The following is a 14,179-nucleotide window of genomic DNA, read 5'->3' on the forward strand; positions in this document are numbered from 1 at the left end:
TAGTTTTAATGATCTATTTTTTTTCATAAAGTCCAAAGATAAATTCTTTGGGATTCACAGCATAAAAGTACTAAATCCTATGTTACAAGTATACAATTGTAAGTTCCTGAAAGTTATGCCTGAATCATAAGGATCCATAAATTTCGATTGTTATAATTAACATACACAGAGTAAGCTACTTCACAAAACTGACATGGTGTGATGTCTTAAACGGTTTAAATAAAACAATGCTACAGACGCGTAGGCTACTTACAGTCTCTTCATCTTCTGGACCCTCCCTCTCCCTCACCTATACATTTGAGTATTTAAGTGGAAACAGACAGAATCCTTTCTTACCTCTCCATCAGCCACAGCAGAGTAATTCACTTGGGCAACAGTGACTGTGGTTGGCAATTCTGAAGCATCAGCCAATGTGGCTACTGTTGCCCCTGTACCAACCTAAAGAAAAAACATGGAAAGTGATGTGTCAGTGGATGGATCCTTCAACCTCTCCTTTACTCAGAAGTTAAGTTCAGATAATCCCAAATTCAGCAGAGGTAATGATTAATATGCCTTGTAATATGAAATGAATTACTAAAATCACATCTCAGACACTAACATGGGTTTCAGAGTTTTACTTCAACCATATAAGTCACTATGAGAAGCCATCATGTTTCATCATTGGTGCCCAGTGTCAGTCAACCAACTCTCTACTCTCTCCCCAATCTGAATTTTAGACGCTCCCTCTATCTACCAACAAATTACGTTTCACCTCAGAAGTGGTAATTCAGAAGGAATATTTCCTGGCCACTGAGAGAGTGAAATGGTAAAAAAAAAAAGAAGCCATTTTTACAGTGCTTTGATTTGGAAATGTCTAGAAATGCTATCTATAGCTTTGTATTTAGCAAAATGCAAACAATTTAAAATATTATTCAAAAAATAGAGTTCAGGTAGGAAGATCTTGGGGAGCTGTATAAAATTAATACAAGAATTTATATAAAGACAACTTTCTTGGGCTTCCCTGGTGGCGCAGTGGTTAAGAATCCGCCTGCCAATGCAGGGGACACGGGTTTGAGACCTGGTCTGGGAAGATCCCATATGCCGCAGAGCAACTAAGTCTGTGTGCCACAACTACCGAGCCTGAGCTCTAGAGCCCGCAAGCCACAACTACTGAGCCCACGTGCCACAACTACTGAGCCTGTGCTCTAGAGCATGCGAGCCACAATTACTGAGCCCACATGCCACAACTACTGAAGCCCGTGCGCCTAGAGCCCATGCTCCGTAACAAGAGAAGCCACCACAATGAGAAGCCCACGCACCACAACAAAGAGTAGCCCCCACTCACTGCAACTACAGAAAGCCAGCACACAGCAATGAAGACCCAACACAGCCAAAAATAAATAAATTAAATAAATTAAAAAAAAAAAAAAAAAAAGACAACTTTCTCCAGTCTGAGGTGAGGTGCCCACTGATCTGCCTCAGAAACCACAATCTGGTAACCAGAAGGTTTACTCACCTGGATAAGCGAGACAGTGCCATCAGGGTTACTAAAGGTCTGGACTACAGTCTGTGATGGTACAAGATGGGCTATACTGTGTGTGGTTGTGGCCTGTGTTTGTGTTTGCTGATCTTCAAAAGCATACAAAAGGTCCTCCCGCCCATGCTGTTTATAACAGTTTTTAACTATGGTCCGTAGTGCCTGGGTCCATGAAACCTGTCATCAAAAGACCAGAAAAGCACATTAAGTCACAAAGAATGTTGGTTATTCAGTTCTACTGTGGAATAAGCAGCTGCTTATTTATCAAACCAAACCAAACTTCCATGGAGTAACTCTCTCAGGATTATTTCCCACAGACCGATTTGGACATAAAGAAATTCAGCACCAAGTACCAACAATTTCACACTGGTTTCCTTCCTGATCAAAGTCGGGTTTAACTTTTGGGTATTCCTGAGGCCAACTGTTAAACTTCTCACAGAAGAAGGTTACTCTTTCATCAAGAATTTTATTTAAGATTTTAAAAAATATTTATTTATTTATTTGGTTGTGCTGGGTCTGCTGTTGCGGCACGCGGGATCTTCGTTGCAGCACGTGGGATCTTCAGTTGTGGCATGTGGGCTCTTAGTTGCAGCATGAGGGACCTAGTTCCCTGACCAGGGATCGAACCCGGGCCCCCTGCATTGGGAGTGTGGAGTCTTAACCACTGGACCACCAGGGAAGTCCCTTTATTCGAGATCCTCAGTAGATCTGAGGATCTAACTGAAAAAAATGAGTATGCAGAACAAGTAAGGGAGGACACCTGGTTTAGTCTTTCTTCTTTTTTAAAATAAGTTTCATTATCAGCAGACTTCACTAACTTCACATCTCTCTATATTTATATTTTCAACAGTGATGCTTGCTAATCAGAAATAAGGACATTTCAAGTCTTCAAAGTGATTAATACCTTTTACTTCAAGTTTCGTTAGTTTTTCCAAGCACCTTATAAAATTAAAACTGCTCCAAAAGGCAACTATGTAGAGAGAAGTGTAAATTCACAGAGCCATCCCAAGTTTTACAGTGATGGAGTGATGAATGGGAAAGGCTATAAATCAGAGAATATCAAACCTCTTTTGGGGGATAGGTTTGACTATTACACAAATGTTTTTAGACTTTATAGCATAAGAAGTAGAATAACAAAAATGAGGTGGTTGATTCAGAATGGAAAAGCAATAGGAAACTCAGGCCAGAGGAACCCTCACCCTCTGCTTTTGCTCTTCTGTGCGGACATCGCTCCGAACGTTTGCCCATGGGATATCTTCAGGCCACCAGATGGGCTTGCAGCTTTCTTTACCCCAGCCTGGTTTTCCCCGACCTGTGGAGTACTTCAGCATCTCTGGAATAAACGCCCGAAGCTGGGCCTGGAAAACAAGAGTGTGGTCATCAGTAGTCATGAAAGATGTCTGGGATGTGTTTGTGCCTCCAAACAAATTCTAAGATTATAAAAGAGAGCCTTCCTGGAGGGTTATGGAGAGCCCCAAAATGTGACTGTGAGAACCGTCTGTTTCTCATAGGTCACTATAGCTCCATGGGTGATAGAGAATTATACATATGTTGGTAAAGTACATCTTAAGCTGTATTTCATACACTTGCTCCTATAAGATCAAGAATATCTGCCCCCATGTTTGATTTCCGCCCCCTAAGGTACTATTGATGCTATAGCTTATTTCCCTTCTAGAACGTCCATGCATTTATGGTGTCAAGGTCAATATGTCTTCAACATGTTGTTCTGGAGGTAGTAATCAGAACAATTAGATGAGAGAAATAAGAGGTGACAAACAGATAAAATCACCACTATTTGTAAATGGTATGACTGTGTATCTGGAAATCCCCAGAGGATAAAATGAAAAAACTACTATAAACAATGAGAGTTTGGTAACATGATTGGACACAAAATATATGAAAATAAATGGGCTTTACTTAATAAAAAGGGAAAATAACTCTAAAACTCTTCTAAAAAGTTTCTAGTAAGATAGTCCAATGTCTATGAGTCTGACATACAGATATACGTATTGAAGCATGTGTTGATCTTAATGAATTTCATTCAGATTTATTTTACAAATCAAATCCAGACCAGACAGATGTTAAACCACAGAAACAACTACCTTTCTTTATCTCCTGGCATGGTAACCACGCTGTGTGTGTATACTGGGGGAGAAGGGGAGCCTACTTTGTGAATATTCTCAATTGCTGACAATGATTTTTGGCAAGAGAAGCAGTTTATCAAGTTATAATCTTCCTCCTCAGACGTACTGCTTTCCCTTGAACCTGGTGGTCTATAGTATACCAGAGATGAGCAGCATCCTTCATCTAAGAACACACTCATAGTGCCTCTTAAGACCAAAAGGAGAGGACAATTTTAGCATGAGTCACACGCAAGGACACGGGCTTGTAGCCGTAAAATAGAGAAAGAAAAAAAATAGAAATGGGAATACTTAAGTATTAATGAGATAATGAGTACAGCAAAACTTGTATTAAAGAGCCTATTTAAATATCAAGTGTTCTCATTTAAATACTATTTTACCAGAAGATGACAGAAATTGGTACATAACAGGGAAGCATGAAACCAAATCAGTAATGTTTACCTAATAAAGATAGTTCTTGCTGACTGTACTTACATCGTTAATTCTTGCCCCAAGCCTGCCATTTCACCTCCTTCTAAGTACCCCCCATCTCCCAGACAGTCTCCTGCCTGCAGGATAGGGTATTATATACTCCGTTATATATTTGGCTCTGTGGCATCAAGCAGCAGGCTAACAGAAATGTATCCATTTGCAAACCCAGGCTATCAGCTGGCTCATGAGGTCACTTCTTCAGTTATTTTAAGAAAGTGCATCTCAAAGTCATTTTTCCCTTTATCCTGGCTTCCTGGGAGTGTCTTTTTCTAGCCTCAGTTATATAGAGAAGGAAAAGGCTTAGTTCTCACACACAAGATTTATATTTCTTCATATAAAGAAATAATAGCTTTCTCTGATGCATAAACAAAATAAACTCATACCACAGACTTTTATAAGTCTTCCTCTTTCTTTTAATCCCATTACCAGTCTCCAAAAGGAGAGTTCTTTATATCCACGCCCAGCAGAGTGAGGAGATAATGAAATAAGAAGGCCAAATATCTCTAAATTAACAAAAAATGAAAGTTTTTAAAAGATGTTTTATGTGCTAGAATTTCTAGATGGGAAATGTTTCAAAGCCCCAGGAAGAAGACAGTAGAGGCTAATATGAGAGGCAGGAGAAACGGAAACAGCACAAAGGAAAGGTTACTTCCACAGGCAAAAACCTCTTTAAGTTAAAAAAATGGGCCCAGAGTGAAATTAATAAGTTCTAATTCAGAGTCAGATCTTAGCTTTTTAAAGTACTAACTATCAACTGTACAAAATTTGCCCCTACATCAAACAAGAGGCAAAAAGCACTTTCTACTACAAAAGTTAACTTTTAAAGACTGCACAGTTTAGAGATGAAGGACAATCTTTGCTTTTAAGTGCAAAGATAATGTGACTTCACTGAAAGAAGCAATTTTCCACCGGACTATTTTCATACTGTCCCAAATAACTAGTGCTAATAAAGGGATATTAATAAGGGTAAATGAGCTGTCCAGTATAGAAAGAGTTAAATGACTCCTTTCCAGAATTCAGCACTGTGCTCTCATTACCAGTTGGATTAATTACTGGTCCTGGAGAGTTTTGGAAACCCAAGCTACTCAATGCGCTTGTTAAGGAAGGTTTGTCTTTAATCCGCAGGGGAGACAATCAACAGGATCAGCAAAGGTAAAGCCTATCCTCTCCGGCTATCCTTTAATTGGGCTGCAACAAGCTTTCCCAGCCTCTCATTCTAATTTAGGGCTCTAGATGGGCTTCAAGTGCCCGGCGTGGTCAGTAAGCCCACCTCAAACCAGCAGAGAGTAGAAAATACCACTCCTTCCAGGGCACACTCAGCAAAGAAAAAAGGTATTAAACTCATGCCAGTGGCAATCAATAGTAAAGATTATGTGGAAATCACAGATGGTTTAAAAAAAAGGTTTTCTAAAACTGTAAGTTTTAATCTGGCCAAAATGAAACAATATTTCTTACTATGCTAGAAATTTTCCACTTGTAAATTTTGTTACTTTGCTGTCCAACAATGCTTTATCCTTATATATTCCCAAGTACCCTTCTCCTCCCATTTCCTCTCTCTTTGCTCTGCATGTACCCGAGATGAGGAATTTTGAGGCTCCAGATGTCCATTTAGGTTCAGTAACCAAGAAACGGCCTTTCAAAGCAAAATGTTTGCCAACTCCATATCTACTGAAGAGATCAGAGAATATGTAACAGATTTAAAGAGAAGGTAGCTAAAATCAAACCACATTGAAAGGTGATGTTTTCTATACCCTACAGGAAAACAGCAATGTAGCAGGGAAGGAAAAGTGAAGAATTTTCGGACTGTGGCTTCATAACTGTAATTTAAAATTATGAACTTCCAGGTTGACAGTCCCAATCATACTCAAATGGATATTTAAAGGGCATTAGAAAATAAAAGCAAAATGATTTTTTTGCTCACTTTTGGTAATTATTTGTACCACTGACCTCTGTTCATAGAGATAATGAAAGTGGCTTTCCTTACTAGAAACACCAATCCTATGTCCCCATGTTCGGTAGTAGTGCTAGCAGAAACACTGGTTTCTCTTAATCGCATTTTCCCATAAAACACATTCCCATAGAAACATGGGAAGAACAAGTTTGGAAGGAAAGATAAAATTAGAGAATTCAAGGGACAGCCAATGAAGACACTCCTCTCTCAAGCCAACACTTCTGCTTCTCTAGCTCCATACCCCATCTACCCATTACACTGTCTCCCTCCCATTAATCAAAATGCTCTTAAAATTTCCACCTTCTCTTTGAAGGAGTCTCAGATTAGTCAGTTTCTGCTACTTATCCTAGTTGTACTCTTCTGTATAAAAATTTAAATAACACAGATGAAGTCAAAGCTCTCTTTTTGATCTACCCTTCCCCAACCTAGTCACCTGTCCAGAGGCATCAATTTGATGAACATCCTTTTGTACAGGCCAAATTCTATGCATTTACATAAATACATGCTGGAAAGGCAGTTTTATGTGATGAAAGAAAACACACGTATTCACATATTTTAGTATAACTCACTTTTTCTACTCAACATTTTGCCATAGAGATCTTCTCACGGTAGTACAACTAGAATAATCTCATTTTTAAAGAAGCAGTTGCTTAGTACCCACAGCACAGCTTTCCCATTTTATTTAACCGCTCTCCTACTGATAAACTTTTAGGGTGTTTACAGTGCTTGTACATGCTTCTTTGAGCACACCTGCGAGTATTTCTGTAGCAGAAAAGTGGAATTGCTGGTTAAAGTGTATATGCATTTTGACATTTTAATAGATACTGCCTAACTGTCCTCCTAAAAGACTTTGTCAATCCTATTCCCACCAATGGTACAGAACAATACCCATTATTTCAAAACCTCCCTTCACACATTAAAAAAAAAAAAAAAAGCTTTAAATCTTTAATTTGTTTTCATGTTTTTCCTTCATTTTGCTTCCAAAAGGAAATGAGAGCATAGCTCTGTCACCTGTATATTGTCCACAGGCTCTAGGCTGGGGCAGGTCCTGACCCCTGCCTGCCGGCTGCCTCGAGGCCACAGGGCGCCTGGGGGTTCACGTGCAGCCCCAGGGGTCGCCTTCACATTTTTTAATTACCCTGCTTTCTTATTTTGGCTCATCGGATGTTAGGGAAATGATTTAATTTTCATTACTAGTGAGGCTGAGACTCTTTTTATGTTTACTGACTATTTTTCCTTTTTACAACTGTTCGTAATGCTTTGTTTATTTTTCTAATTTTCTTATTAATTTGAAAGAAATATTAATCTGTTCTAGATATTCTGTCATATAATATGCAGCTACTTTTCCCTAATCTAGTTCTGTCCTGAATATGGAATTTATATGCGGGCTCCCTGCTCTTGGTATTCCTGAATATATCCCTCAATTATTTTACTCTCAAAATATGCTGCGTTCTATTACATTCCCTTAATCTCATCCTGCTTACCTAAAATTTACAAAATGTGGAATGGCATCATATACATCAACATTTTTTGATCATTTCTGACAGTAAGAAAAGCCTACTCTGCACATAGATTCTGACACAGCAGTAGGAGAAACAGCTGGGAACTGTGATCTACAACAGTGGTTCTCAAAGTTGGCTGCACACTGGAATTGCCCGGGGAGTTTAAACACTGCAGAAGCCTATATCTCATCCCCAAAGATTCTGACTTAATTGGTCTGGAGTGTGGCCTGGGCACTAGGATTTTAAGTTCCCCTGGTGGTTCTACTGTGCAGCCAGTTTAAGGACCACTGAACTAATTTAAATACTTTTTATCCAGCCCTTCTTCTTTAAAAAAAATTTTTTTAATTGTAGTAAAATATACATAACATGAAATTTACCATTTTATAATGTACAATTCAGTGGCACTAAGTACATTCACAATGTTGTACAACCATCACCACTATTTCCAGAATGAATTCATCATCAAACAAAAACTCTGTACCTATTAAACAATAATTCCCCATTACTACTTCCCCCAACCGCTGGTAACATCTATTCTACTTTGTCTTTATGAATTTGCTCATTCTAGACACCTCATGTAAGTGGAATCACAAAATATTTGTCCCTTGTGTTTGGTATATTTCACTTAGCATAATTTTCTACTCTTTAGGTAGAAGAGGCCAGATCTATGCTTTTTCAAAACAAAACAATACTCAAAAAACCTAAACTGATAACTGATGAATGTTCTCTAAGTAAAACATGTCAATCCCTGTGAATAATTTCTTTCAAAGAAACAGTCGCTGTGCTGAGGCTTCTGAAGGTTTCCCCTGAAAACTTGTAAAGAATTTCTATCCTGTTGCATCATCACTCCAAGGTAATATTAAAGCAACGAAGATTGCCCCAGTGAGAGTAACAGGAGGGCAATAAGTTCAAGGGAGGAGAGGAAAGGGAGAGGGGGAAAAGGAGTGGATTTTAACCAGTAATATCAGACTGGTCTTTCCAGAGATATTTTTTCTATAATTATATTCTTTGCCTGGATCTCTTCTAACACAAAGTCCAAAAAGATTAACAACCTCCCAAGAACAAGAGACTCCCACAGGACTCAAATGTGGTAAAGAACATAACTGATTTTCCACTAGCAAAATCATAATTATTGCTTAAAGACTCTATAAGAAACAATTCAAGTCCTTTAACTCAAAATGTAGTCTGTCGTAGAGAATGGACTTGAGGACACGGGGAGGGGGAAGGGTAAGCTGGCACGAAGTGAGAGAGTGGCATGGACTTATATACACTACCAAATGTAAAATAGATAGCTAGTGGGAAGCAGTCGCATGGCACAGGGAGATCAGCTCGGTGCTCTGTAACCACCTAGAGGGGTGGGATAGGGAGGGTGGGAGGGAGACGCAAGAGGGAGGAGATATGGGGATATATGTATATGTACAGCTGATTCACTTTGTTATAAAGCAGAAACTAACACACCATTGTAAAGCAATTATACTCCAATAGAGAGGTTAAAAAACAAAACAAAACAGTGTAGTCTGTGAGTCAGCAGCATTGGCATCACCTAGAAGTTAGAAGGCAGAATCTCAGGTCCCACTCCAGTCCTACTGATTCACAATCTGCATTTAAACAAACAAGACTCTCAGGTGATTCCTATGCATATTGAAGTTTGAGAAGCACAATTTAGCCCATCCTCTGGTCTCTGGTCTGAAGTATCCAAGAAAATTTTGCCGACCTGGCTTTCAATATCTCTGAAAAAGATGACTTCATTATTTCATTGTAAATGCGACTGCAGAATCTATACCATATTAATGATTTCTTCTCCTAAGCCTTTTCTCAACCTCCTTCAATTCTTACACAAAAGAGGCAGACAGAAATGGGATAAGTTCTAGCCACTAGTCACTATTCTTAAAGGTGCCTAGAAATTCAAGTTTTCATTTTTTCACTAAAAATACTGCAGAGCTATGTGTTTTTTACCACACACACCAAAAAAGACTTTCTCAGAATCAAGATATATTTATAATAGTAAAAACAGAAGCTTTTCAGGTAAACATTTTATTTACTCATATAGAATTATACTTTTATCAAAACCAAAAACCAACATGCAAAACACAACAAAAACCACAACTACAGAGCTGCCTCCTGAAAGAATCGGCACATTCAGCTCACACAGAATTTAAGATACTACGTTATATGTAACTTCAACCTGTTGCAGAAGACAATTTTGACAGTTGCTGGAGCAAGTCAAGAAATTCTTTTACAACAGTAACTGTCCAGTGTAGATTACCAGAGATACTCAGTCTGAGCGATGATGGCAGTATAGTTTCATTGAAAAAAAGAGGGAGAGAGAGTAATGGGGGCAGGAGGAGAGAGAGAGGCAGAAGAAAGCACTGCCAATATGGACTCCACCCTAAGTTCTATTGTTTGTCACTAGCTTGCTTCATAGGTTGCTTCCTCTCTTTGTACCTCAGTTTTTTAATACATTATGACCTGTATTGGCCACTTCACTGCTGAGTTAAAAAAAAAAAAAAAAAAAAGCTAGGTTCATTAACTTTCTCTAAGTGAAAAATGGGTGAGAAATGGTATGTTCAGATTATTCAAAAGTTAATATAGGTAACGTATATAACTAGTATTAATAATTAGTAATAATACCTTTGTGTGATTCCTTAGTTTTCAAAGTACTTTCCAATATAACATCTCATTTTTTCTTCCTCCAACTCCATAAGGTAGGAGGGCAGGTATTATTCTCACTTTCATAAGATGAAACTGAGAACCAAGGCTACTATGTAGTAGAACGGGGATTTAAAGACTAGATCTTCGGGCTTCCCTGGTGGCGCAGTGGTTGCGAGTCCGCCTGGCGATGCAGGGGACGCGGGTTCGTGCCCCGGTCGGGGAGGATCCCACATGCCGCGGAGCGGCTGGGCCCGTGAGCCATGGCCGCTGAGCCTGTGCGTCCGGAGCCTGTGCTCCGCAACGGGAGAAGCCACAACAGTGAGAGGCCCGCGTACAGCATTAAAAAAAAAAAAAAAAAAAAAAAAAGACTAGATCTTCCAGCTAACTTCCTAATTTGTAAAGAATTAAAATAATGGGACACATAACTTTAGAACAATGTTGAATATAATTTATTCTCTTTGGATGATTCACAACTCATCTTAGGACTGTATATGGAATTATACTTGTAAATCAGGGTCATCAATATAAACATTAGCTATCTCCATAGCATTCAGTGCAGGTAAGATGATTAACAGAGCTGTCTGGTTAACCCAAAGTCCATCTCTATTCCAGTGCACTTTTATAATTCAGGAATTTTATCACTTCAAGGAAGTCATGAATTATCCATATGGTTTCAACTCTAGAATTGGTGTCCACTTAAACTTACGTTGTCCTTTATGGCTACAGACCATATCTGAGCTCTTCTTCCTTGACTATAATAGAAATTACACACACACACACACAAACACACACACACACACACACACACTCTCTCTCTCTCTCTCTCTCTCTCACACTGGAGAGCAAGGTTTAAATGAGATACTCCTGTAAAGAACTTAGTGTTGTGCCTTCCAATACACAGTAGCTACAGAAGAGAAAAATAAGAGAGAGAGAGAGAGAAAAGAGTTGACATCTTCACTGGAACATTAAAAAATCATTGGACAAAACAAAGCAGAAACATCAACAAACTTACACTTTAAAAAATTCAATTTGGGGTTTCTATGGTTATAAAAGAAATTCATGCTTATTAGACAAAGACACTGAAAATCACCCATAATGCCACCACACATATATAATCACTGTTAATATATTGGTGTATATCCATCTAAAGTTTCACACACACTCACACACATACAGGCAAGTTTCGTGTGCATGTTTTAAACAAATGAGATCAATTAACTCAATCTTGTATTCCCTGCAGGGGGAAAAATCTAGCCATCCCCGCCCCAAGTAGAAGAAAACAAACAAAAATAAAACCCTAAACCCCTCAAATTAGAGTACATAAGAAATGCTATTTTATAACTAGTTTTTAACTTAATATATCACAGTATTATTCTACTGCAATAGAGAGCAAATCATCATTTTTAGTGTCTAATATTTCACTGCACAGTCACTAACAGTCTCTTTTTTGGGCTAAACTGCTCTTCTTTCCATGTAAATTCTAAACACCACTATTATAATTTATTCAATCACACTGTTCTCAGACTTTCCTACTGTAAACAATGCCATGAGCATACATCTTTGCTTACTTGGAGGGCATGACATGCACATTTAAAATTTTGCCAACCTGCCCTCTGGAAAAATTGTACCAATGTATATTCTATTGATGATGCTTTATAATTCCCATAACCTTGCCTATCTAGGTTTGGTTTGAAATAGAACCCTGCTTTTACTACCATTAATAGTGAAAGGCTTTAGGATCAATAAGCTAAAAAAAAAAAAGAAGGTGTTTGGCTAACATTAAGAAGAAAGCAAATATTTGAGGAAAACAAAATAAAACACAATTTAAAAAAAAAAAAAAGGGTTGTGGGGGGAGGAACTGCAGGATCCGACTCCTCAGAAATTCCTGTTCAGCTGGAAGCTGGGTTCTTCATCACCCTGCTCACTCCTCCTCACCATGTTTGTTTCATTTGTTATGCGTTATTTTTTACTCGTCATCTGTGGTGAGACGGGTAAGGAGGGAATGTACAACAATAAAGAAGATGCATCCAACAAGATGCATCCAACAAAGTACCTCTGAGACCAACTCATGACTTAGTATCACCTTCCCTTGGATGTACCATTGTACCAAGCTCTACTGAGTGCATATTTCATAAAAATGGAAAACAACAGTTTTAAATGTTTTACCTCCAATGTGATAATTAAACTGTTTGCTCTGACTTCTGTGACCGTCCCCAAATTTTCCTAATTATCAGTAGCCATGATTTAATATAATAAAAACCTCAGATTATTTCAACCTAACACACCAAATGTGACAAAGAAGCAAAACATGCCCATCGCAGGAGAGGAGTTTACCTAAACATAGTGCACTCCTTCTCCTTAATGATGACTCCTTACTTCTGATTAAGTAAGCTTCTTAATCAGCTTAGTTAGCTTTAGATGTACTTTATACCTGAGATACGGAGTAGATTCTGTACATTAATCAGATAAGATTCACTTTATGTTTTCTTTAACCAGTCAGAATGGTCCTAGGGATAGAATAACAGCAGGTATGAAATGACAGGAAAAAAGTTTGGATAATGCTTTCCTTCGGAACCATTATCCAGAGATACTTCAAGTGTCCACAGAAAGATCTGTGAATCCAACAATCAAAAGATTACAATTCAGCATTATATTTCTAAAATACTGCATTACTTCAAACCAAGTTGTTAGTTCAGACTTAGGTAAAAATGAAGTGCCATCTCCTGAGCTGCAGCATCAATGTCTGCAGAGTGAACACCCACTCAGGAGACTTGTGACCCCGTTACCCACTCCCTGGATTCATTTCTGCTCTGCCTCTTAGGTCATTTACTGAACAGATATTGACTGAGTACTACAGTCACCCCTAGGTATCTGCGGGGGATTGGTTCCAGGACCCCACCACAGATAGCAAAATCCGAGGATGCTCAAGTCCCTTATATAAAATGGCACGGTATTTGCACATAGCCTACACACATCCTCCCATATACTTTACACCACCTCTGTATTACCAAAATACCTAATACAATGTACAAGCTATGTAAATAGGTGCAGCACTGCAAATTCAAGTTTTGCTTTTTGGAACTTTCTGCAATATTTTCCCCCCAATATTTTTAATCCGAGGCTAGTTGAATCCACAGATGCAGAACCCACGGATATGGAGGGCCAACTGCATTTAGAATACAGATATTATCTGGTGCCAGGCAGCTGTACTGGACAGCAGTGAAGAACAGAACTAAGCCCTTGCTCTCAATTCTAGCTGAAGAGACAGACCACACAAAAGTATAAATGTTAATAAGATAATTTCAGGTAGTGGTAAGTGTTACGAAGACAATAAAATAGGGGATGTATTAGGCTGTAACTTGGTGGTGAGGAGAAAGCTTCATTAGATGGGATAATCAAGAAAGGCTTGTCTCAGGAGGTGACATCTGAGTTAGACTTTGAATAAGATAAGGTCAATCATGCAATGAGTTGGGAAAACAATGTTTCAGGCAGAGGAAATAGAAAAAGTAAAAGAAAGAGCTTGGAGTGTTTGACAGGAAGAAAGAGGGTGAGTGTGGCCAGAGCACAGTGACTGAGGGGAAGAATGAGAAATGAGGTTGAAAGAGGCCAGGTTAATATAGGGTCTCAGAGGCCATGGCAGAGTCTAATTTGATTCTAGGAATAGTGGAAAGCCATTAAAGGGCTTAAACAAGAGGGTGATATTACCTGATTTAAGTTTTTAAAAAAATCTCTGGTGGCTCTGTAGAGCGTGGACTGCAGTAGAAAGGAGATCAATAGAACTGATCAATGTAAACAGTCCATGCATGAGATGCTAAAGGCTTGGGCAAGGGTGGTGATGGGAACTGAGAAGAATGGTCAGATTCAGAATACATTTCAGACATGAAATGACATGACTTGCTAATGAATTAGATGAGGTTTGTGGGGGAGTGAGGGCAAAACCAAGGAT

At 38.7% G+C, this 14,179-nt stretch overlaps 1 protein-coding gene across 6 annotated transcripts in view; it reads right to left on the minus strand.

Annotated features, from left to right (window-relative positions):
- The window catches only part of NRF1 (nuclear respiratory factor 1), a 134,697-nt gene that overhangs the window by 49,864 nt on the left and 70,654 nt on the right, over positions 1–14,179 (minus strand). For all 6 annotated transcript variants that reach the window (XR_004351402.1, XR_004351403.1, XM_032642852.1 and 3 more), the window contains exons 6-8: positions 2,716–2,874; positions 1,496–1,693; positions 337–438 (exon numbers count right to left, since the gene is read on the minus strand). Coding sequence is in view for 4 of the 6 variants with exons in the window: in XM_032642852.1 (XP_032498743.1) it covers positions 337–438; positions 1,496–1,693; positions 2,716–2,874 (459 nt within the window). In the remaining 2 variants the exon portion in view is untranslated. The remainder of the gene's footprint in view (positions 1–336; positions 439–1,495; positions 1,694–2,715; positions 2,875–14,179) is intronic.

This window comes from Phocoena sinus, chromosome 9 (genome assembly GCF_008692025.1).
Source record: "Phocoena sinus isolate mPhoSin1 chromosome 9, mPhoSin1.pri, whole genome shotgun sequence".
NCBI classification, from domain to species: Eukaryota; Metazoa; Chordata; class Mammalia; order Artiodactyla; family Phocoenidae; genus Phocoena; species Phocoena sinus.